This window comes from Ceratotherium simum, chromosome 3, assembly GCF_057802395.1.
Source record: "Ceratotherium simum simum isolate JZ-2026a chromosome 3, ASM5780239v1, whole genome shotgun sequence".
NCBI classification, from domain to species: domain Eukaryota; kingdom Metazoa; phylum Chordata; class Mammalia; order Perissodactyla; family Rhinocerotidae; genus Ceratotherium; species Ceratotherium simum.
The window spans coordinates 78,500,775-78,524,976 of record NC_141902.1 but is presented as its reverse complement, the minus strand read 5'-3'; the positions used below and the strand labels follow the sequence as shown (position 1 = coordinate 78,524,976).

At 53.3% G+C, this 24,202-nt stretch overlaps 1 protein-coding gene across 4 annotated transcripts in view; it reads left to right on the top strand.

The window, feature by feature from the left end:
* The window catches only part of ENTREP2 (endosomal transmembrane epsin interactor 2), a 447,469-nt gene extending 424,939 nt beyond the window's left edge, over positions 1 to 22,530 (top strand). For all 4 annotated transcript variants that reach the window (XM_004432010.3, XM_087428833.1, XM_087428834.1 and 1 more), the window contains 6 exons: positions 2,674 to 2,834; positions 3,413 to 3,548; positions 10,752 to 10,827; positions 15,797 to 16,024; positions 17,804 to 17,878; positions 18,957 to 22,530. In XM_004432010.3, coding sequence (XP_004432067.2) covers positions 2,674 to 2,834; positions 3,413 to 3,548; positions 10,752 to 10,827; positions 15,797 to 16,024; positions 17,804 to 17,878; positions 18,957 to 19,279 — 999 coding nt within the window. In that variant the 3' untranslated portion in view covers positions 19,280 to 22,530. The remainder of the gene's footprint in view (positions 1 to 2,673; positions 2,835 to 3,412; positions 3,549 to 10,751; positions 10,828 to 15,796; positions 16,025 to 17,803; positions 17,879 to 18,956) is intronic.
* Positions 22,531 to 24,202: the final 1,672 nt, after the last annotated feature.

Below are 24,202 nucleotides of genomic sequence, written 5' to 3'. Positions count from 1 at the left end.
AAAATAGCTCTGCCAGCAGAATGGAGACTGAATTCAAGAGGAAGAAGACGAAGGCAGAGAGACACGTTAGATGCTCCTGCAGGGAGGAGATGAACAGGGGCGGCATGGAGGCAGCACAGCGAGGTGTTGGCTCATCTGCTGAGCGAAGTTCACTGAGCACCTGCTGTGCTCAGAGCACCAGACTAGGCCCAGGGAATACAGAGGTGGATAAGACACAGATGGACTCCAATGGTCAGGGCCCAGGCAGGAAAAGAACTCGCCCTCGGGATTCCAGCAGTTAACACGGGGAGCTGGTTACCCAGATGTGGAGGGAAGGCTGAAGGAGCAGAGCCGAATAACCACCCTTTAGAGCTGGGAGAAGAAGGGAAGGAGTGGGGAAGGAGGAGGATAGCAGGAACTCCCTTCTCCTGGCCTCCTGCCCCCCAGGCTCCCTCTGGCGCCCCCCTGTTGGCAGAACCTAACCGAAGGCAGCTGCAAAGGAGTCTGGGAAATGTGGTTTGCAGACTTTCAGCCCTGCCACCTCAGAGCAGAGTACAGAGCTGGTGACCTTGGGCTTCCAGAGAGACCCTGCCTCATTTGACAGATACTGATGGGAGGTGGGCGGAGATGTCACGCGTGACATGCAGGCTTCCTATTGCGGAGGCTGAGGTGCTAGGGTTAGACGCTCAGTTTCAAATGAACTGAGTCTGAGACGCTTCTACAAAGATGTGGCCAACACACCCCTGGAAAGGCGATCTGGAGTTACAGCAGAAGCGGAGCCTGCCGTTTACCCTTTGAAAAGCCTCTGGCACGTGGCAGCCTTTATTCCTGTAAACCTGCTAATAGGATCATCTGGCACTCCTCACCTCTCTGTGAAAATGCTTGTTGTTTTCATTCCTGATGGAATTGTACCTTTCATAGGAAAAGGTTTTGCCTTTGCATCTCATACTTGAGTATATTACTGATTTTTCTAATTTCTGATAGAGATTAGTTCAAAACATTTTTCGGTTAGACCTCAAGGACATTCGGCCTCGTCCTACTGCTCAGCTCTGCGCAGTAAACATCAGGGCTCACAGCTGTCCAAGGTGGAGGACGGCAGACGCACGTTTGCCCTGCTCAGAGCCACTGATTCACCTCTATTTCAGACAATTAAACAAACAAAGCCAGGGGTCAGATCGGCTGGAGAGGCGAGGAACGTGCTCTGTGTGTGAACAAGACCCACAGGAGCCATTTGTAGTCTGATGTGGTACATGTTTAGACATGGCCACCATTCCTTCTCCATTAGTCTAGAGCATGCTAATGTCATATCATTTGACAGTATTCAGATCGTGACCTCACCCGTACTTGTGCAAAAGCGTTCTACCATCCCAGCCTCTATCAACTCCAGGCCACCCTACCCACTGCTGCCAGTAGGCATTTCCTACCACATAGCTTTATAGCACTGTAGGCAGCTCCAGGGGCTCCCCAGTGCCCCAGAATTAGGAATTAACTTTTAGAGCCTTATCTAAATTTGCTTTCCTTAAATACGTCTTTCACTACTTCACCTGTTCTTCTTGAGCCTGGAGACCTTCCTACTCCTCACCTCTTGAAATCCTACCAATGTTTCAGGCCCATTCAGATGTTAGCTTCTTCATTAACCCCTTGTAGAGCCCAGGTTCCACACAGGGCTTGGAGAGTCCATCGTTTCCTGATGGAACTGTTCTTACTTGGCCATATACAGTTGACTCTGGGTCCTTGGCTCCCCAACCCCGACCCCCCATGCAGTGGGAGGTCCCAGAGGGCAGATCTGGGGCTCACAGTGGGGTGTTGATTGGAACTGGAGCAATGTCTCAGGCATCTCTGCGCCACAGGTAACCTCTGGGGAGCAGTGACCAGAGGGTGGAAAGAGGAGCAGTTACTGATCGGTGATTCCCATGGGCAGAAACGGAAAATGAGGCAGAGACAGCGTTCATTTTGTTTGAGTGATTTTACCTCAATTTGCTCAAGCAGCATCTCAGTTTTAAGGTTGCCCCACAGAATGTTCTGGAGCTCTTGAAGGATTCTTTTCCCTTAGAGCAGTGTTTTACAAAGTGTGTGAATTCCCTAGAACTACAAAATATTAATAGATACTATGTGTCCAAAGGGACCCATAATGAAATATTTGAGAAATGTTCCATTAATGGGTTAAACGGTTTAATGGATATTTTCGTGCAGGCCTTCTCAGGGCCTTTAACACTCTAATGTACATTACAGCGCTCCAGAAATGCAGTACAATACATGGCATTTCCCAAATTTATTTCACTGTTGGAGTTTGGGAGGGAGCATCTTGAGGGTCTGGTGTTTTCTTCTGATCGAACTTCAGGAAGAGCTGTCTTAACCCGTGGACGTCAGGCACCCCTTTGACAGAGGCTTTGAGTGGTATAATCGGAAGAGACAGGCTTAGTGGTAGCGACAGAATTAAAGACTTCTCAGACTATTTTTCGTCAGGAAAGAGGCATTCTACGTAACAGCGTGGGAAACAAAGCATAATGAGGCTTCGGAGGCGAGGCGTTCCTCCTGGAGCCATCGTTTTAAAATGTGTGTTTAGCCGTCACGGCTTGACAGTTTAAATTACATAAGTTCCAAATGGATCATTAAAGCTTATGTGTAATTAGCTTAATTAGACACAAACCACACAAGATGTCCCCAGTAACTCTGAATCTCTCTGTTTTCCAGTTCCTTCCACAAAGGGCGCATTCCGCCAGCCCTGCCTGCGTGACCCCCCACGGCACTGTCCTCCACCAGACCCTGGACTTCGATGAGTTCGTGCCCCCGCTGCCCCCTCCCCCCTACTACCCTCCAGAGTACACCTGCACGCCCATGGCCGAGGCCCACAGGTGGGTCTTTCCTTTGATGTCTCCACGCTGGGTGCTGAAGACAGGAGGCTAGGAAGCAGCCTTTGGGAGGTGGAGGCGCAGCGGCCGTGCTCATGTTCAGTGGAGCAGAGGAGGGCACATGCAAGAAGGCTTGTTTGACTAGGGAGCAGAGGATGAGCAGAGAAAGAAGAGGCGGCTTAGACATAGAACGTTTCTATTGATGTCATTGCTGGGCAGCAAAAAAGAAAACCCAGCCAGACAAGAGCAGCTCTTTTATGTTCTCAGGCAACACAAAACCACTATCAAGTTATGGTCATTAATATAACATGTAAAATTTAATTAAAGATTTAATCAGCTGTATGATTATTTTAATTTGAATGGACAGGGCCACAGAGTTTATTGAATATATCAATATCGTTCCAGAAGAAAACAAAAGTTAAAACTGCCTGGCGAATTAGGCTTTTATTTCACAAACACAGTGAGTATTCAGTGAGGGGAAACCCTGACAAGACATGTTGGGATTGCTTCGAGAGAAATGGCGACAGACAGCTCAGGCTCCTTCCCCAGGGAGTGACAATTCGATGATTCTGCCTTTTCAGGGGCCTCCACCTGGACTTTGCTCCCTCTCCGTTCAGCACTCTGTATGATGTTGCCATCAACAGCCCTGGCCTGCTCTACCCCGCCGAGCTCCCCCCGCCCTACGAGGCCGTGGTGGGCCCGACCCCAGCCAGCCAGGTGAGAAAGGCCCGGCCCCGGCTTGTACCGAGCCTACTGCCTGCATTTGTATCTCTCTCAGCCTTTCAGCAAACCTGGGGGTGTCGGTCTCATTAGCCTTGTGGTGGAGAGGAGGCGGCAGGCTCAGAGAGCAGAACCTGCAGAGATCCCAACCCCGGCCCAGGATTCCAACCTCAACATTTGTGCTTTTTCCCCTTGGCTCTTCCCAGATGCGTCTGCGCTTGACGCTGGCTGGTGTGTCTGGGGACACAGCACAGAAGTTGCTGGCACAGGTTTAACCCATGGGCAGAGGCCCCCAGGGTGGAGCTCTGGTCATGAACCGAGTACCCAGGGGACTCCCACCTGTCTTGACTACATGCTACTGTCGCTGTCTTCTGGGAGGTGCAAAAGCAGTTCTGGATCCCAGGTCCTGCCCAAGGCCTGGTGTCTACTGGCCAGGGAGGTGCCCGAGCCACCTGGAGTGGAGGGCCTTCTCTGAGCCGGTGTGCCAGGCACTCCCAGAACCTCATGGTGCCTGACCCATAGCAGGTGTGCACTCAGGATATGTGGGTGGACCCTCAGTTTCCTCATCTGTAAAATGGGGCTCATAATAGTACCAAGCACATAGGATGGACGGATGTTTGTAATGGACCCAGCAGAGGACTCAGCACGTAGTGGGGCTCTGATTCAGCAAAAGTCACTTGCCCTTTTCATGGTATTATCATCTTCGTCATTGTTGCATTTATTGAATATCGAAGGGCTCTAGCCATGGAGCTCTCCTGACCTGCACCCTCTCCTGAGACCACCACCAAGAAGTGGTGCAGGCCTCAGACCTGGCCAGTCCTTCCAATGCCGCCCTGTGCCCTCCTCACTGCCCCTCTGAGATTGAGGGCCCACATGGCCAGTAGGCCAGGCGGCAGAGCCTGTCCTTCTCCCAGCCACCCCCTGAGGAGGTCCTGGCTCTAAGGAACCTCTGTGGGTAGAGAAACGGTTTACGTGTTGCCTGTTGGGACTCAGCCTCCAGAAACCTCTAGAGACAATGGCATCTACAAGGGTGATCACATCCTGCAAGCTGGGTGATTGTGGGAAGGGAAGAGAAGGCAAGACGCGCCTGCCTGTCGCCTAGCGGCACATTTAGACACTGCTGGACTCAACGCATCGTAGAAAGAATTCTTTGCAACAGGGATTCGCCTTGGGGGTCACTTGGGTGGGACTGCTCAGCGCCCATCAGGAGCCCACCCACCCCCAGCCCACCCTGGCACAGGCGAACGGTGCCTGAGCAGCCGTGGGACTGGCCCCCTCAGCCTCAGGTTCTTCCTTCACGGCCTGCTCTCGCCCTGAAATGTCCTGGGCTGGCTCATCGGGCTGTGGATGACAGAAGGGCACTCGGCCAAGGACTCCTGGCCTTTCCTCTGTCCCTAGTAGAAGCAGATGTGTGGGAACTGCCTGTGAGGGAGGAATTTCTTAGCGCAGAGGCAAGAGTGTGGCTGTGTAATCTCATTTCTAAACTCATAATAACTGAAATTCTCTTAAATTTTTTTTTTAAAGCTGAGGAGAGAATTCCGCTTTCCTGAAGTGGTTTATCTTTCTCTTTATGATAAAAATAATTCAAATCAATATTATCAGTGGAAATTGAACTATCAATAACTCATTATTATCAGTGGAAACCGCTTCCTGTGGCAACATCATAAGCACTCTGAGGGGAGCCCGGCGCACTGCGGGGCACTGGGCAGGGGTGCCTGGTCCATGTTTGGGGGTCCAGGGAGCCTCTGTGAGCTGAGGGCTCAGGCTGAGTGGGCAGCAGGTGGGCAAGGTTGGGGGAGGAGGGGCTGGGAGCTCCTGGGAGAGGGAACAGCCTGTGCAAAGGCTCGGAGGGAGGAGAGCACGGAAGGCCACTCAGATGAGTTTGAGATGAGTGTGATGTGGAGGGAGGTGACAGGCTTGGTTTGGTTTGTTGGATTCCAGGGTCATCAGAACATCCAAGCCAGTGTCCACGGGACAATAGGATCCATAGTTGGGGCCTTAGAGAGATCAGGGTTAGCCACAGGGGTAGCCACTGAAGCCTGGGAAACCGAAAGGGGGTGGGGGCCCAAGGAGAGGGAGAGCCCTGTGGAATGACAGCACTGCAGGGTGCTAGAGGAAGGTGCCCCCAGGACAGGCTGCAGAGCAGACAGAGGGGGCTCCAGAGAGCCTGGACTCGCAGAAACCAGAGGTTCAGAGAGGAAGGGATGGTCCAAGTGCTGCCCAGAGGCTGTGAAGGGCTGACCCCCATCCTCCTGGCTCACCATTGAGGGGCTGCTGGTGACCTTGCAGGAGCGGCTGCAATGGGGCAGGAGCCAGATTACACTGGATAGAGGAGGGGATGGATGTGAGGAGGTGTAGCAGGGGTGTGGACCAGTGGTCTTGGGACTGCAGTGGGCATCCTGATTGCCCAGAGGGCTTGTCAATCAAATACAGATAGCTGGGCCCACCCCCAGAGTTCCTGAGTCAGTAGTTGGGGATAGGGGGCTGCTAAGAATTTGCATTCCTACCAAAGTCCCAGCTCCTGCTGCTGCGGCTGCTTCTGCTCCAGGGGATCACTTTGGGAACGGGAGTAGATAACTATGCAAGATGCTTGGCAAAGAGGAGAAACAGGAGGTAGTTACAGGGGAGTGTGGGTGTAGGGTGCAAGGGTGTTACCAAGGGAAAGGACAGAGCCCAGAGGGTGGGGCAAGCTGACCCAGGGCAGGGGAGGGAAGTCCCTGGAAGGCAGGAGGGGGAGGGTGACTGAGTGTGCAGATGGGCAGCTGTACCCTGTAACCAGCAGGGGCACCAGGCAGTGGGGCAGATAAGCCCACAAGGGTGTGTGATTCTCTGGCCGCCTTGGGGAGAGGAGGGAACTCAGCCACATCCCCCTCCGCGTGGCAGCCCTGCTTGCTGCCGTCGCAGAATTCCAGCTCTGTGCAGGGTACCGACTACGGCCTGCCTCTCCATCCTCCCTTTGGTAAGCTGTTACTCCTGTTTCCAGAAGAGAGAATGCAGTGGAAAGATTCAGGATTCTGTGTGCACCACCCTGTGGAGAGCGTCAGGACTGGGTGCTGCCCACCTCAGAACCCTTTGCTTCTGGATCCTGACAATGAGAGCCCCCCAGTGATGATCAGAACGTGGAGCCTTTCAAGGACCCTGAATGCTGGAAAGTGGCCTCTGGATATGGGTGTGACATTTGATGCACAACCCCACACTTGCACACTAGAGGGATACCGAGTGTTTTGTCTCTATTTTACTCTTTTTTTCTGAGAAATAGAATATATCAGAGGATGATAATACTGGTTCTAAGACCACTATGATACCATTCTCCAAAACTATTGGGCATTCTCTCAATGGAGATTTCTTTCACAGAATTTTGGTGAGAAAACCCTTAAGGGCAAAGGCCTGTCTCGTATTAGCTTTGTTGGCTCAGAAACTCCGAGCTTACCAGTGCCTGCACTGACATTATCTGTGGACGACCAGTGGAGGCGAGCGTGTCCGTCCATGTGGACTTTCTCTTGGGCCGCCGGTCTGGGAGGGGGCAGCATCTGGTGATGGAGGGCCCCTGCAGCCCTCCCCTTCGAGAGGCAGCCTGTGCCTTGCCGGGCTCAGTCTCTTTGACTCCGTGGTCTAGCAGCACTGTTCAGTTCTGCAGACGCCTCTGGGAGTCGCAAGTCAATGAGACCCATTCCATCCACAGAGGGAAGGCTGCGCCCGCCAGCTGCCCCCTCCCCGGGGCGGCCCTCCCGCCTGACCCAATAGCAAGAAGCCGCCCCCTTTACAGCACGACCCCTTCTCCCTGGGCGAGGAGGAGGTTAATGAGTTCCCCTTACTAGGACAAATGGCATATAAATTGCCTATCCGCACTTGTTTGGATAAAGAAAGGAAGACAGACTGACAGAAAAGCAAAGCATGCACTGTTTGGGCTCTGTACAGGGGCAGAGGGTGCTGCTCATTTGGAAGGATTTTTAATGCGGGAAGAAAGAGCACCCCTTGACTGAGCCCATTCTTTTGACCCATTCCTCTGCATGGACTGGCCCCAGGTGTGGTCCATTCTGACTTCGTTTGCAATGTCATTCTCTTTCCCATGGCTCGAGACTGTAACTTTTGGGCGAGATGCAAAGGAGTGAATTTCTGTCTATAGCAGGGAAGTTATTGAGAATCTGCCAGTTTGATATTCCAGTGAGGATGACAAGCTTATGTTCCACGGACCACATAAGACTGTGCAGTACTCCATGCTATATAGATAACCATGAACTGGACAGAATCCCCTCCTCGTGGAACTGAGAGATCCATGTGGTGACAGGACAGGGACAAATAAGCTTCTTTGGGGCTTCAGAGGAAAAACAGGCTTGACAGTTTGGGTGGGATTGGGGCGTGTGAACAGAGCAGAAGATCATCGTGGGGGATACAGCCTGGGCAAAGGCACCTGGGATGGGGGAAGGGTGGAGCCTGGTTGTGGGAGCTTAAGGTACATGAAGGGGTTCCCTGAAATCATTTGGGTAGAGACTTTCTGACCTTGGATGTCAAACTATAGAGGTGCCTTTGAAGAGTGTGGCATTTGGGGTTGACGTAACCCAGCGGTGCTTTAGAATTTTGGTGGCAATATGGTGGGGGGGAGGGACACCTGAGCCATGAGACTAGAAACCGTGAGAAAGGCAATGGACATGACAGGTGTGACCAATCCTAAGTCCTAAAATTATTATTTATATTTTCAAACAAAATGACCTTTACATTTTCAAATCTGTAAGCGAAGTATCTTCAAAGATTGCCTTGGGACACTAGCCTAAAATCTTAATACACATTTTCCATGATTGCTGATAACAGCCCCGAAGAACAGCTCTTTGTAAATCTGGTACTAACTGGTTGACCTAACCCGGGAGTGGGAAACTCATTACAGAAATAGGGCAGAATTTCCATGCCAGTGTCCTCGCCACAGAGCTTCCTAAAAGAAAGGGGGATGAGGGGAATGTGGCTTATTTGCCTAAATGCCAATTGACTTTTTAATTACAGTAACTGGTCAAAACAGCGTATCTGGGAATAAATAAATGCAGGCCTTTGAGTGTCCCGCATTGTTAGACATGGGCCTCTCCTCTCAATAGCCCTCTCAGCCCCTCTCCTGCAAGAGCTGTGTTTGGGCCTTTACTGCTAAACTCAAATTTCAACTGAAATTCCATGCCACAAATATATTTCTTCTCCACCTTTTTCCACTGCCTTCATATTTAATCGAAAATGCTGTGTGAACTGAACAGCTATTTGCCCCACAGCTTTAGTGTGGCAAGGTGGCTTTGGACATCAGGGAAGGCCAAATTCAAATTAAACCCTTGACACCTGCTTGAGAGAGGTGACAGATGTGCTCCCTGGAACTGTCTCCTCGTGGAAATAAATTTGACCGGGAGCCAGAAGGAAGCCAGTGACGCTTCTGTGAAATATGAAACAAATCCAATTTCCCCCCGACCTTGTCCCACTGTGTATTTTATTTCTCTTGTTTTATTTATATTTCTTTATTACCAGCAGCTTTTTTTTCAGGCAGCAGGTCCCGAAGTTGCCACCCACCCCTGCAAAGAAAAAAAATAGAGCCAAATAGAAGGTTAGATACAGGAGGAGTTATGGAAGGAAACAAACCTTTAGGGCGTTGTTCTTTTTGTGTGTGATTTAGCAGAAGATTCTTGACAGATTTCCAACATGGGTTATTGGGTATAGTTATTACAGTGACCGGGAAGGCGAGTGCTGATGGCGCGAGAATCCCCCTCCCCCATTCCCTCCCCCTGACCCGGAGCGCCGGCGTGGACGGTGTTATTCTAAAGCGGCTAACTGGGATCAGAGGAGACATTTAGGCAGCGCGGGGGCTTCTGCGCCCGCCCGCGCAGTTCTCGCCCCCCACCCGCGCAGCCCCGGCTGGGCTGGCTTGCCCCCTCTGCGGTGGAGGGTGGAGGGAGGCCCGCAGCCCGGCACTGGGGCAGCCGCCTGGTTGGAAGCGGGGAGATGAAGACTCTCAGCTGTCTGATTGAAGTGCCGAGGACCAGGGAGGCAGAAATGTAATTACCTGAGCTGGAATCGGACCACGCCGCAGGGGCCCGCCTCACCTTCCCCGGCGTCCCCCAGAGCTCATTATTTGCAAGCGTGTCCCCAAAGCGATTCTGAAATAACACAAGGATCCGGAAATCGTTTCTGAGATAGCACAGGGGCTGGTGTGTACAGTGTTCATCACAGGCGGGCACACGGCCTGTGGGGGCCGTTGTCCCTAGAGCCGCGATGGAGCAGATGTGCTCGCCAAGGGCGGGCCCCTGCCGAGCAGAGAGCCGGCAGGCAGGCGCAGAGCAGATGCGCCCCATGCCTGGCCAGCAGGGAGGCCTGGTCCTCCCCCCTCAGACTCCCGGAAGCCCCTCTGGGCAGAATGAGCCATTCAAAAAGAAAGCTGCGCAAGTGTGGTGACTGCCCCACACAATGTGAGCTTCACCCACTCCACCAGGACCAAACGGCCTCAGTGTGCTCCTCCGCGCCTTGGGGGCGCTTTCAAGCTGGCACTTACCCCATGTGGACCTGACCCTGAGCCCGAGCTCAGGCAGGGAGTGGGGGGTGGGGGTGGCCTCCGGAGCATCCCCTTGATCCCACCCGCAAAAGGCAAAAGGGAAGAGACAGCAGATGCAAGCTCTGAGCGAGTTTGGGAGCTCATTGAGGCCAAGAATATTTATTAAATGCCCACCCTGTGTCCAAACTGCGCTGGCCCAAAGTATTACAACAAGTCTCATGACTGTCCCCCCGGGGCCTTATTCTTCTGGAGTAGAAGCAGGGAGGAGAGCGGTTGAGGGGAGGGGGTTGGAAGTGAGGGCAGGGCCTGACCTGCCTTCTCCGGTGATGCTGGAGGATCCTGTGTGGCCTGTCCATCCCTAACAGGGCCCATAAGTGGAAGGTGAGTGGGCTCAGAGGGTACCTGGCCATGGTGGGCTCTCCGGCAGTGAGCAGCACTCTGATCGCCAAGGGTCAGAGAAACCAGTTTGGGCCTTGGTGAGGGGGTCTTCAGCCTCACACCCCCCATCCCATAGGTTTAAGGGCGAGTAGCAGAAGTCGAAGTGCCTGGCTCTCAGTACCTCTTACTAGAAGACAAGCTCGAACGTCAGCTTTATTTCTGGAAGCCATTGTGATGTCCCCTCCAGACTGCAGATGACCCCATATCCCACTGATGACCCACTCAATGCCTTATGTTTCCTGCTGTAGCTTACAAGTATGGATCAGCAGGTGACCGAATCCAGCTCCGGAGACGCAGACCCCGCTGCTGGCTTCAGCGCACAAGGTAATCCTACCCCTTTCAGTATTTGAAAGAGTAAGTTTCTATTTTTCAAAGGATGTCTTTTCTCCGTCTCCTGCCATTCCTCTCCCTCCATTTCTTACTCTATAAGGGGATGGAATTTGCTCCAGGCTTTCCTGCTAAGTACCATATCAGTTCTCCACATTTCCTCCCTGACCTGCTTCCAGGAGTCATACCTGGCAGACCTCCTACTTCCTCAGGGAGGGATTTGCTCCCTCCCCTCTCACACCCTTTCTCTCTCACTTGAAGGTTGAAGAACAGCATGACTCAATCTGGGTCCACGCTTTCCGGAACAAAAATCGTACCAGGCTCATGTCCACTTGCCTCCTCCCTCAGAAGGGGCTGGGCTGGGCTCGGAGGGATCCCACTGGCTTCAGAGCAGGAGGCTGAAGTTGTGTCCTGGAGGGCACTGAAGGAGAAATGTGGGAAGTCAGATCTCAGAATGTGGAGTGGGAGCCACAGTACAGAGCCGAGGGCAAGCGAGGTGGTCTGAGGTGTCAGGAAAGCAGACGATCCTTAGTGGCAGAGGGAGCAAATGGACAAGGGCTGGGCATTTCCAGGGAGCCTTCTTCTTGAGGTGCCCAGGCAGGCTCATGTGGGTGGGTTTATTTGGAGACCAAAGTAAGCTAACTCTTGAGATGAGTGAGGATCTCAGAAAGGACCATGATTATAGTCCCAGGGCTCTCTCTGCCCACCATCACCCCCAAGTCTTAGTTAACATCTAAGAAAAACAAGCAGGGCCATCCTCTGCAAGGCTGTCTCTGGGTTGCAGAAACCCCGCGTCTCCGCGGTTAGATTTGGAAGTGCCCTAGTCCTTCCATTGGTGGCTCCAAGGAGCCATTAGAAGCTGTGTCTAAGAGGTGGTGTCCAGTGACCTTCCCAGAGGCTACTCCAGGGTGCAGTGTGTCTCAGGGCCCTGTCGCAGTGACCACACGTTCTAGAGTTTGGGCCGAGGGGGCCTGTGGCCAGGCCTCCCCCCATTCCAGCCACATGACTCCTACAAATCACAAGTTCTTGAGGAAAACATGGTTGTAAAGTCCAAGCAGCCTGGCGACAAAGGAGCCCATTCCTGTTTGTGGTGTCAGGGCAGGAGGAGATGGACAGAGAGTCTGGGGTGCTTTTCGGCAGCATCAGCAGGGCTGGGCGCCCCCACTGCCCAGGAGCTGGGCAGTTGACTGGGCTTCACCCAGAGACTCAAGGGTGCTTCCAATACCCGGACTCCCAGCAGAGGGGCAGGAGTGTACAGAGAAAGGCAGAGCTCACTGGACAGCAGGCCAAGCAGATTTAACTTTAGAAAAGGTGCCTCCCACCAGGTAATTTCTGTATGGGGTGAGGTTGAGTCAAGGTCATTTTTTTGCCTACGCAAGTCCAATTGCTCCAGAGGTTGCTTTTGCACCTTTGTCAAAAATCAGTTGGGCATAGTTGCATGGTCTATTTCTCGGCCTTCTATTCTGTTCCACTGATCTGTGAGTCAGTCCTCTGCCAATACCACACTGTCTTGATTACTGTCACTCTGCAGTAATATGGTGATGCCTCCCACTTCGTTCTCCTTTGTCAAGATTGTTCTAGCTACTCTAGGGCCTGTCCCTTTCCATATCAATTTTAGAATCAGCTTGTCTGTGTCTACAAAAAACCTTGCTGGGATTTTGATAGGAACTGCATCAAACCTGTAGAGTAATTTGGGTAGAATTGCCATCTTTCCGAAGCCGAGACTTCCAATGCATGAACACAGTGTGTCTCTCTGTTGATTTGGATCTTCTTTGATTTCTTTCATCAGCGTTTGTCATTTTCAGCACACAGATCCTGGACATGTTTGATTAAGTGTGTGCTTGCGTGTTTCATTTTCTTTGGAGCAATTGTCAATGGCATTGTGTTTTCACTTTTGGTTTCTGGTGTTCATTGTTAGTAGATGTGATTGACTGTGATACCAATGTGATTCCTTCTCGTGTGTTGATCTTGTATCCTGCAACCTTGCTGAACTCACTTATTAGCTCTGGAATTTTTTTTTTTGGAGATTCTGGTATTGTTTTTCCTATTAAAATAACACAATAGCAATGAGGATGTGGATGGTGGCAAGGCCTCACAGAGGCTGCTACGCTCAGCCCTGACTGGCACCTTGTAAACCAGCCCACCCCTTTGACAAAGCATTTTGGATAAAGAGCCATAAAAATGTTTATGCTGTTAGATGTGGTGATCACACTTCTGGAACTGCCTAGGGGAATAAGCAAAAAAAAGAAAACTCCAGGCATGAAAATAAATTGTTGTTGTGTTTTTCATAATAGTAAAAACTTATGGGGACAATGAATTCTATTAATAAAAGTCAAGGAAAACATGTACATTTTATGTATTAATTAGGAAAAATGCTTGTGATCTGTTAGGCGAAAAACTGGAAGTCCACTAGGATTATGAATTCTGTAAAACAGAGGCACACAACCCAGGGTAAGGGTGTGCAGAAATGGGAGTTACCAGCCTAGGGCCATGAGCTTTTCCTGGAACGTTACCCTAATTTTGTAAGTGCCTATTAATTATATGTATTCAGAGCTAAGTCGCATCTGCCTCTCTGTGACTCCATTTCCCCAAGGAATCAGCCACTGGATTATCACTGACATTAAGGAAATTGGGATCAAGGGTGTGCACATATGTCCAACCTCGTCAAACTGCATATAGTAAATATGTACAGGGTGTTTGTATGTCAGTTACACCTCAATGAAGCTTCAGAAAAGAGAGAGAGAGAGAAAATTGGGATCAAGAGAAACCAGCAGGAATGAATAGTATTCAAAATAATTGTAATATACTGCTGTGTAATTTTGATAAGATTTTGATAGTGTTAATAATACAATTTCTAGGTTTGAAGTTGTCTAATGATCCAGGAAGGTGTTTTTTCTTTTCTGCATGTATACATCCAGCTTTGAGTACTTGCCCAATTATTTCCTTGGAATAAATTCCAACGGGGAAGTTGCTCCGTCCAAGGGAAGGTGTGTGTCAGGTTTGGATGTACTGGCCACGTTGTGTTCTGGAAAGGTTTTATTACTAGTTTATATACCAACCAACAGTGTTTATGACACTCCCATGACATTGTCATCCTGATGATCTTTGTCACCCTTATAGGTGAACATGACACACACACACATTATTGAGTTTGAAACTGTTTACATGTTTATTGAGCTCTCGTAGGTCAGTGTTTGGTCCATGTTTTTCTCTTACAGTGTTGTTTTTTTTGTAGATTTATAAGAAAAATTTGTTAAGTAAAGATGTGGGGAAATGTGTCAGAGTTCTTGACACATTCTTGTGAATGAATACAAGAACACTTGTATTCATTACAGGTATGCGTTTCCACTTTGTGCTTTGCTTTCCCCTGTTAATGATGCCTTTTGCCACACACAGTTTTATCATTTTTTTCGTTGTCAAATTTATCAAGCTTTTCATTCATGGTTTCTTGTCATGTTTACAAAGTCTTTCTCCACCCCAAGGTTGTGGATTTATTCTCATGTATTTTCTACTACTATTCTTATGGCATCTTAAAAAAGAAAAGGAGTAATCATCCTGAAGAATTTTTTTTTTTGCATATGATTTGTGAGGTCTGGTTCGTCTTTCTGTTTTCCCAAATGGACTGCTAATTGTTCCAAAGCATGTATTGAGGGGGCAGCAGTAGACAGTGGAAGGTAGTTAAGCAGGGGTGCTCTAGAATGGGGCTGCTTCCAGCCAGCTCCACCACTTGGTGGCCTGTGACCCTCTTCCCTTCCCCTCTGTCAGTCGTTTCCTCAGCTGTGGAATGGGGGTAACCTGGTTGGGCCGTGAGGATTAAGTAGGAGGTCGCTGGTAAAGCCCTTGGCACAGGGCAAGCTCCCAGGTATCAGGGCACATGGAGCACCTGGAAACAGTAAGGCCTCGCACAGGTTCCTGGTCAGGACCCACAGAAAGGGATGGAAAGAACAGACCCCAAAGCCTCCCACCCCTGGAGAGTTCAGGCTGCTGTGATTCTTCCGAAGTGTCCCCGAGGTGGGCCACTCACCTGGAAAACCTAGCCCAGCGAGGTGAGGAGCCTGCGGAAGGGAGCTCTGAGGTTGTCTGGTGTGGGGAGCAGCGCTTCTCAAGCCTGAGTGTGTGCAGGTCCCCTGGGATCCTGTTAAAACAGGCTCTGATCCAGCCCCCTGGGGTGCCTCCCTTGGATACTAAGGGGCCTGAGCCCAGCCCAGCAGCATCACAGGTCTAGAGCAGTGGTTCGCACACTTAGAGGGCATGAGAACCCCCTGTTCAAACCCTGATGGCTAGGCCCAGCCCCAGAGTGTCTGATTCACTGGGTCTCCTGGGGCTGAGAATTTGCATTCCTGACAGCTTGGGTGAGGCTGACACTGCGGGCTCTGAGAACCAGGCAGGCGTAGTCTGGGCTGGGTACCCACCTGCTTCACCGAGGGGCTGCACTCCAAGCCCCGGGTTGCACCCTGTGCGTGGGGCGGGCAGGTTCGCAGGCCCAACAAGACCTGGCTGGGATGTCCCGATGTCCCTCAGAGCCACCCCCTTTCTCAGCTTGGGCCCTGTTCATCAAGCATCCCTTGCCCCCCACCTTCCTAGACTTCAGACCCCCCAGGGGGTGCCCCGGATGGGAGGTGTGGCTGGTTTCTGACTTTCATCTCTCGTGGAGTGTGAAGGGTCTAAGTCCCCCACCCCCACACCCCTTCTGGAATGATTCTTGGGAGATCATCTGGTACCCCCCAACCTTTGTGCACCACAGAGCATTTGTCAGCCTGTTCAGTGGTTCTGTGCCCCCAAGGTGACAGGGTTTGTCTGGGTTTGGGGTTTGAAGGGCAGGCTGCCCAGGCCCCCTGGGAGGGCTCCAGGAGGCCGTGCTTTTTGCCCTCTGATCCGACAAGCCTGTGGGCAGGCGCTGTCCCTGCGTCGGGATGGCTCTGTGGTCACCTGGCGCCAGAGCTAACGCTGTGTCCTTGCCTTGCAGTGCCGGCTGACAGAGCAAGCCTCCCAGCAACCGAGGGCACCACCACGCCGGGCCCGAGCCTCGTGTCCCCCGATGGCCCTGTGGGCGCCCCGCCACCTCTGCCGCCTGCCCAGCGCCACGGCCACGCGTCCCTGGAGGGCCCGGACCAGGGCACGCGGGCGCGGCTGGGTCCCGGACGCGTGGCTCGCTCCGCCAGCGACCCCACCTCGTGCACGTCTGGCACAGCAGGTATGGCTGGCCCTGCCCACCTGTGTCCCCAGCATGTGCCCAGCTCTGCCCTGGACACAGCAGGCCTCAGTGACCCCTGAGAGTCCAAGCCAGGCCCTGAGACCCCTGCCCAGGGGCCACACTGGGAATGTGGTCTTGATGTCCGAGGCCCCTAAGGGGTTGGACAGTCTGGAGTCCCTGCTATGCCCCCACCAGGCTGGCTACTCTGGCCAGGGACAGGGAGAGGGGACGTGGAAGGTTTGCGGTGACGAGAGCCCACCTGGAGGGTTAGCCAGCCCCCAACATTAGCCTACTGGCTGCACCCAGCCCTGGGGCCCGGGAAGGGCCTAGGGTCAGGCAGGTGACCACAGGCTATATCTATCCATCGGCCTTGTTGACTCCCCCCAGGACTAGCCTGGGCTGCGCACCTGTGGGAAATGCCAGGGCCTGCTTAGTGGCCTGGTGGGACCCAGGGCCTGTAAGGCGTGGCTGTCTCAGTGACAGCGCTGGGTGGGTGGGTGTCCTCCAGCCCGGGGTGCCTCAGGCAGACACGCATGTGTTTTCAACGGCACTCATGGGCACCCTTGGCAGCGCTCTGTGTGTATCCTGGAGCTTGTGTCACAATCGCCCCATGTGACTCTTAAGAGCGAGCAGTGCCCTCCCTGGGCTGTAGGACCTGGTACCACAGTCCCTGTGCCTAGTGGCCCAGGAATTTGCATTTCACACCAGCTCCCCGGGGGTCTTGTGCACCTGAAGTTGGAGAACCAGACCCCTCCTGTGTTACTGTCTTTTGAGGGGGAGGATGGCAGTGTGCTTGCCAGTCAAACTTGGGGGGCTTTTAGACTGCAATGCCATCACAGTGGGGACTCACAAAGTGGAAGTGGCAGAACCCTGATGAGACCCAGTGGGTGTCTGGAACAGTCTCCCCTGTGTGGTCTTGTCCAGATGAACCCCAAATAGACTAGAGCCCATCCGTGCCCTGGGAGAACTGCATCCCTGGAAGGAACCAGGAACCCACAAAGGTCAGCAGCCTGGCAGTGCCTCCTGGAGGAAACGTGTCAGATTGCATCTGCGGGCTCCTGGCCAGCTTTCCTCTCTCCACCCTCCCCTCCGACATTCAGGTGCCAGCGCTCATGTAGAGAAGGCGCCCCCTCTGCTGGTGTGTTCCAGGATCAGACCCTCTCTCTATCCTCTCAGGGCCACACCTGTTGACGTTCGCACACTGAGGTTGTGGGGAGGATCTCACGCACTTGAGGGTCTGCTCTGTGCCCCCGATGGCTTTCTGTGGCCTGTCCCCCTCAGTGAGATTCATATTCTGCAAACCGTGACACTTCAGGGATGGAGAAGAAGGGAAGAGGTGCCTTGATTACAAGTTGTCACCATGCCTTCTCTGCATCCCGCCACATGCCCTGTGCCCTCCACCTCCTCTTGGCTGGACGAGACCCCTAATGTTCCGCACGTCGAAAGCACGTGCCTCCCCAGGTCTCTGGAGACCCTCGGATGTGGATGGGCATTCGGATGATGGGCGTTGGGTTTGCCTGTAGCACTGGCCCCTGCGCTGCCCTGGCTGAGCTGAGGAAGTAAAGGGCCCCGGGGACGCTGCCAGCCCCATGGTGGCTGCAGCTGCAGGGCTGTTCCAGTTTCATCTGTGCTCAGGTTTGCTTAAGTTTCAGAGTTTTCCTTTTTCGCTTGTCTGTCATCTAAAATATATTTCTTAGCCACAGGAGGGTCATTATAATGCTATCCTTTTGGAATTCCTTTTTCCCTTTCATGTCTTAACTGAATCTCTTTCTGATTAAGGCGCTGCCTCTTCCCACGCTCCCTCCCGCAGCCAGGACCTCGAAGCAGGGCTGTCCCAGGCGGCCCTGGGGACCGGTGAGACGCTCCTTTTCTAAAACACTTTGACACGTGCTGTGAACTGGGGGGGACAGAGGGGTGACTAGTGTCTAAATCCAGTCTCTCAAAGAGTCACCCAGGAACGTGGGTTCCCCAGCTCTCTGGGCTTTGAAAGAACCGCCTTCCCTTCTCTCTTGGTGGAAGATATTAGAAGCTGCTTGTTTCACTGTATTTATGAGATTCTATTTTGAGGGGAGACTGGCCTCACATGTGAGTTTTTTACAGTTTCTCATGCTTAATTGCCGGATTTGCTCATTGCCACCAAAAATATCCCAGACCACCCAGAATATGTTTCCTGTGTGTGACTTGAAACATAGAGTGGGCAAGTCAGGCCTTAATCTGGTCCTTGGTGACTCGGCCACAGCTGACCGCCTGGAGCTGGCTTTCTCTGGAGGCACCATCAGACCAGTGTTGGTCCTGTGGGTCATCCAGAGTGGCTGTGGGCCCTGTTGGGGGCTGGTGCTATTTCCCAGCCCTTGGCCTGGCGGGCACTGGGAGCAGGGCACTGGGTGCTCTGAGCTCTGCTGCCCATTGACAGGTGGCTGCTGTCTACCCTTGACATGGCGGAGGGGGGCTCTCATTGCCCCTCGACCATCCCCAGCTCTGGTCGTAAGGCAGACCCATCTCTAGATGCCATCAGACCCACAAGGGCAAAGGTCATTGAGCTGGGGAAGGCTGAGAAGGGTCAGCCCCCTGTGAGCTCAGGATTTCTAACAGAGAGGCCCATGGAAGGGGGACACCTACCCTACACCACCCTTCTCTCCCCAGCCTGCTTCGCATTTTGCCCCGTCTCCAGTCCTCCAGCCCCGGAGGCTGCAGCCCCTCTAGGTTAATGCTGGCTTAACTCAGGGCTGGGAGGGGCAGGCCACGTAGGGGACGAGGGGACACAGGAAGCAGGGGCTCACCCAGAGCACGGGTCAGGAACCCAGAAATCCCAGCAGAAGGCCTGTCCCGAGCATGCTTATGTTTGCTTTTTAAAGAATTTATTTAATAGCTGCCTTTTGTTTTGTTTTGGTTTTGGTTGTTTTCAGATTTTATCTTTTCCCTTGATTTTTAGTTTCCCTATCTCGCTCTGTCATCGCCACCGGTGCTTGTCGGCACCAGCTTTCACCCTCTGGGGAACCAGATGCCTGGAAAATCCACCAGCGGTTAAAGCCAGAGGCCTTACAGATGGTCTCCAAAGAGCGGCCGCACTCTTTAGTGGACAGCAAGGCCTACGCAGATGCCAGGGTTTTGGTGGCTAAATTTTTGGAACACTCAAACTGTGCCCTCCCTCCCGAGGTGCGGCATGTGGTGGGCGCCATCCGCTCAGTGGTGACCTCTGAAGAGTGCCCCGTGGAGGAGGCCGTCTTCAGCACCGGTGTTCTGGACCAGGTGTGAACGAGCCACAGGTCTAGACGTGGACATGGACAGGCCTGGTGCCAAACTGTCCTGCCAGAGGCCACTGTGCTCTCAGGTGGGAGGCCTGCAGCCCCAGAGTGTCTCCTGGTGGCTCAGGAGGGGACTCCTGTTCCTTCTCTTCAGGGGGTCTGATCAGTTGTTCTCGTGGGATGACACTTCCTATATTCCAGTAAGACAGAAAACGACTCTCATGTCCATCGTGAACTCTTTGGTTTTGTCAGGCATGTAGCACCTTGAACTAACCAGCATTACAGGAATACAGTGACAGGTGACACTCATGTAACTAAAGACACTAAGTATCTTCAAAATCAGGGCCATCAAAACACAGGCTTCTCCCCCACCCTGAGTCAGTTCAGTGTTAAGTGGACAGACACTGACATCACGTCATGAGACCATTTTCCCACGTGGTTTGTATTGCTCAGTGATCAACCTTTTATCATCTTATGCTGACTTGGAAAAAAATAGGTAATTCCAGCACAGATGGCAGCCCAGGCCCAGCTTTCTGCCCACAGGGCTTTTGTGAGATCAAATATGATACAATGCGGGACCGCGCTGTGGCCTGGCCACCCCCGGGAAGCAGACTGGGGTGGCAAGGGGCTTTGAGAGACCCCCCCCCATCACCGCGTCTCCCGGGCCTCCCATCTCAGCCCTCATTCTGTGGGGTGCCTTCACTGCTTGCTGTCTGGCTCTCTCTCTGCTGTTTCCCACTCTTAAACTGGTTCCAGTACGGAGCCGACTCTTAGTTGTTACTTGATCCCTAACAATAAGCACCCGTGGCAAGCCCCTTTGGGGGTTTCCAGTGTCTGCCCTCCAGAATGGCCTCGGTGGGTGGGCGTCTGGGGGAAGAGTCCTGCCCCTATGGAATACGTGCACCTCCTCAGGAAGCAGGGCTCTGATGGCCCGGAGTGGTCCCTTCCCTTCCCCTGCCAGGTATCAGCAGCTATGTCCATGTTGGAGGACGCAGGTTGTTAATCATTTATTTCCATAAAACACCACTGAGCTGGGTATGCAGAAGCAGGCTGGACCAGTCTCCTCTGCAACGGCAACTTGGGCACCCCGCCCCTCATGTTCTGGCAACATCCACAGCAGCTGCTTCCCAGCAGCAGCCCTGGAGCAGCACTGTCCTGGAGGCAACTTTCTGCAGCCATGGGACTGCCCGTGCCTGTGCCATCCACAGCGGCAGCCACTAGCACCTGAACTGTAACTGTGGCCAGTGGCCCCTGCATGGACAAGGCAGCCCAGAGCCTGACGTTCCCAACATACAGCCCACGGGCCTGGCACCGGAGTGCAGAGGGAGGATGGACAGGTGCTCACCACTGCTCAGTGCCTGGCAATTGGGGGGCCACATGCTGCCCTCCCCTCTGCTCTGTGCCCCACTGTAGCCAATGTGCTGGGGGTGCATCTGTGTGGGTGGAGGCTGGGAAGGAGGCAGCAGGGAGGGTTTCCAGCTCAGACACCCTGAGCCCCCGGGAACTGAGGAGTGGAAGCCCTCAGTGACAGCCAGCTGCGAACACTCCGAGTGCGTCACTAATGTTATCGGTCATTCATTGCCTCCCAGAGGTGAGAGAGCTGGAAAAATATAAATCAGGCCTTTTGATGACAACCAGAACTTTCCCACTAGAGACATACCAGAGATGAATTTATGAGCACTTTATTCAGACTGTAAAACGGGAGATCTATTCTCTAATTTTTCTCCTGAGGGCTTTTGAAGTCCCCCAAAGCAAGTCCCCTCGCAGGTCGAGTTAATTGACGGTTTTTCCACGTGGCCTCCCCTGAGCCTGCTGGCAAAGCGTTAATGGCCCCCACACCCCTGCCTCTGAATCAGGGCATCTGTCAGCATCTCTGGGGAGGGAGCCAGAGATTAGCAGGCTGCAGGGGTTTCTCTGCTTGGGGGGGGCGGTCCACACAGTGGTGTCCCTGGGCCGAGCCCTCGGGTGGGCTAAGCCTGCAGTTGTCAGACCCGGGACCCAGCTGCAATTCGGGCGAGGCCAACCTTTACCCTCCCCACCCCCACCTCTGGGGTGGAACTCAGCATCAGTATTTTTACTGGGCAGCCAGGGTGAGCGCCTGGCCTCGTGCTCCGTGTTCTTTGCTTCTCCTCCCTACAGCGAGACAGTATCTTTTCTGCCACCTGGACTTCTGCCACAGGCTGTGCCTCCACTTAGGTGCAAGCAGGTGCTCTGGCCCAAAGCCCATGGTCTTGGAGGTTCTGAGTGCTCTGCCCTTCACACGCCCTCTCACGCTGTTTTGTATTCGCTCTCATAGCAACTCCATCCTGCAGATGAGGAAACTGTACCTCATTTTATACCACTGAGCTAGAATCTTCTGCCTCCTAGAAACAGTGCTGTCAGGATGGTGAGGGGGCGTGGCCCTCCTGCTCAGGGCCCGCAGTGGTCCACGTGGGTTCTAGCGGGGCCCAGGCTCCTGGCTACCAGGAAAGGTCCTGGAAGAGAGAGGTGCCAGTAGAGCCACTAGGAATGGGCCAGGGACCCGACTCGCCAGCTCTGGTGCCCTTGACCCTGCTCTGCTCAGCAGCATCCAGGAACCAGGAGCCCCAGACCATGTGGGTGCGTGGCCAAAGGGGAAGGCTGGTGTCCACCCTCTCCCTCGTGCACCGTCTCTCACCCGGGAGCCTCACGCTCTTGGCATCTGAAAGGGTCCCTCTCCCCCTCCAGCTGGGCCCTGTTCTCCCCGCTCTCCTTAGCATATCAGCAGGCCAGGGCAGAACTGGACAGGCTGTACTGGGAAGCCGAGGCATGGGACCCCCACCCCCCACTTCCCCCCCCCCCCCCCAGGCCTGGGTCCTCGGCACTCTCCCTGCCCTCTCTGAGATCCGAAGGGGGCCAGAGCCTGTCCGGACACTGCTGTTTGACCCTGGTCCGAGGGCTGCCAGGATGCTGAGTGGGTGAGCTCTGCACCCCAACTCTGTGGCCAATAAGGGCAGGGGGGGGAATCTCATCCTTCACGAGGACTTAAGGTCTCCCTCAGCTGGCGACGACGATACAAATCAAAAGCTTCTAACAAATCATGTAACAGACAGCTTATTTCAAATGGATGTCTTTTCCCCCCTCAGCTGCATTGATTTACAGATGCTGCTATTAAGGCAGAATTTATAGAAAATTGTTTTCAAGCCACAGGAGACCTGTTTGTACAACTTGAAGGTTGTATTTATTTAATGTACCTCAAGGTGTTTTCATAATGATCAGTGTTTTAATAAAAACTATTTCTGGTCTCTGTGTCTCTGGGGTCTAATTGGGACAGAGACAGAAGCTGAGAGCCCACGTGTGTGGCTGATGACCAGGGTCCCGAGGGAGGGCTCAGGCTGGGCTCAGGATGGCCACCCAACTGTTTGCCAATATCCTTCTGGAGAAGGAAGTTCAGCTCCTGGGGGCATGAGGGGGAGAGGGTACATGCCCGGACGCGCACAGGTCCTGCTGAGGCTGGCCCACAGCTGCCCCTCCACGCATGCAACATCCGAGGCTTCCGGGAGGAATGCAGGCCCCTGGCTCAAAGCTCCTTAATTAATTTAGATTTCTTGTCTTGGGCACTGCAGAGACCTACCCCTTGGGAGGACCTACGCCTTTTCTGAGCCGAGGCCCCTTCCCTCCAGCTTTTACTTACCTGACAGTCTTCTCATCACCCAAGTGTGGGCCACTAGCTGTGAAGCGCCTCCTCACAGCATGGAGCAAGGATTGCTTATGGGCGGCCAGAGAAGGGGTCCTACTTGTCCAAGGTCCCCAGGCTAACACACTGGGACACACCCCCAGGCCTTCTGACCAAAGCCCACATTCACCCCTGCTTTCCCATACCGGATGACACCAGGACGGTGGCCACAGAGAAAGGTCAGAGGTGGGAGTGCTGCCAATTCCTGTGATTATTTGAGACAGGCTGCAAAGGACCCTACAGGTAAAGGGAAGGCCCTGGGACAGGTGGTCCAACTTTCTGTTTTACACACATCAGAAGAAGCCCCAGGCTCCCTCTCACCCTCATCCAATTAGTCGGCAGCCTATCTCCTCCCTGGGATGGGGTGGGCAGGGCGGGCCTTCTGACCTGTCACCATTGATAGCCTGACACCTGGCGCCTGGACCACCCACCTCTGCCCTCACTGGAGAGAGCCTCCTCCGAGGCCCCAGACCCAGAGGGGATGTGGTCACCACGGGGCATCTGCAAAGAGCCACAGTGTGAAGCGGGAAGTTAGAGGGAAGTCGGGCATCTGCTCTCGGTTAACAAACCAGCCACACGAACAGCTTTTCGTCATGACGTCAGGTTTATTAGTGATATTAGCGAGTCTTCCTAAGGTGGGCTGCATGCAACACACAGGGCACTCCTTGAATACAGTAATCCTAAAGCTTTAGTTACTGCATGGTAAGGCTTCTTAAGTCACAGTGTATTCTTCAAGGCCTGGGCCAAAAAAAGAGACTTCCAGACAAAATGATGTCGGCTAACACTGATCTCGAACTGAACTAGACTACATTTCATTTCATCTACACACACTCGAATACTGCTCACCGCGATGGCGCTGGCTCCCCAAGTGACCCGCGCCCACGACTGGCTGCCCCAGGAATGGCAGGGGTTGCGCTTTCTGATGTGGGTTTTGTTTTCTTTTGTGGGGGGAGCATGTGTGTGGGTGCATGTGCAGACCGAGGGCAATGCCCCCCTGCTCTCCCTGCCCCTGGGAGGAGGGCGAGCCCGCCCGCCCAGTGGGGAGGCCTTCCGGGATTGGCAGCCGCAGGGAGGGAGGAGTCCAGGGAAGCCCACAGAGACTCGGGAGAGGTGAGGACATGAGCAGCGGGTGTGGTGACTGGTGACAGGTTGTCGGGAAAACCCTAAAGTCTGAAGAACATCTTGTCAAAATAAAAGTCAAAACAGTGGCATTATCTAAATAAATATGGAGTTTCGCTG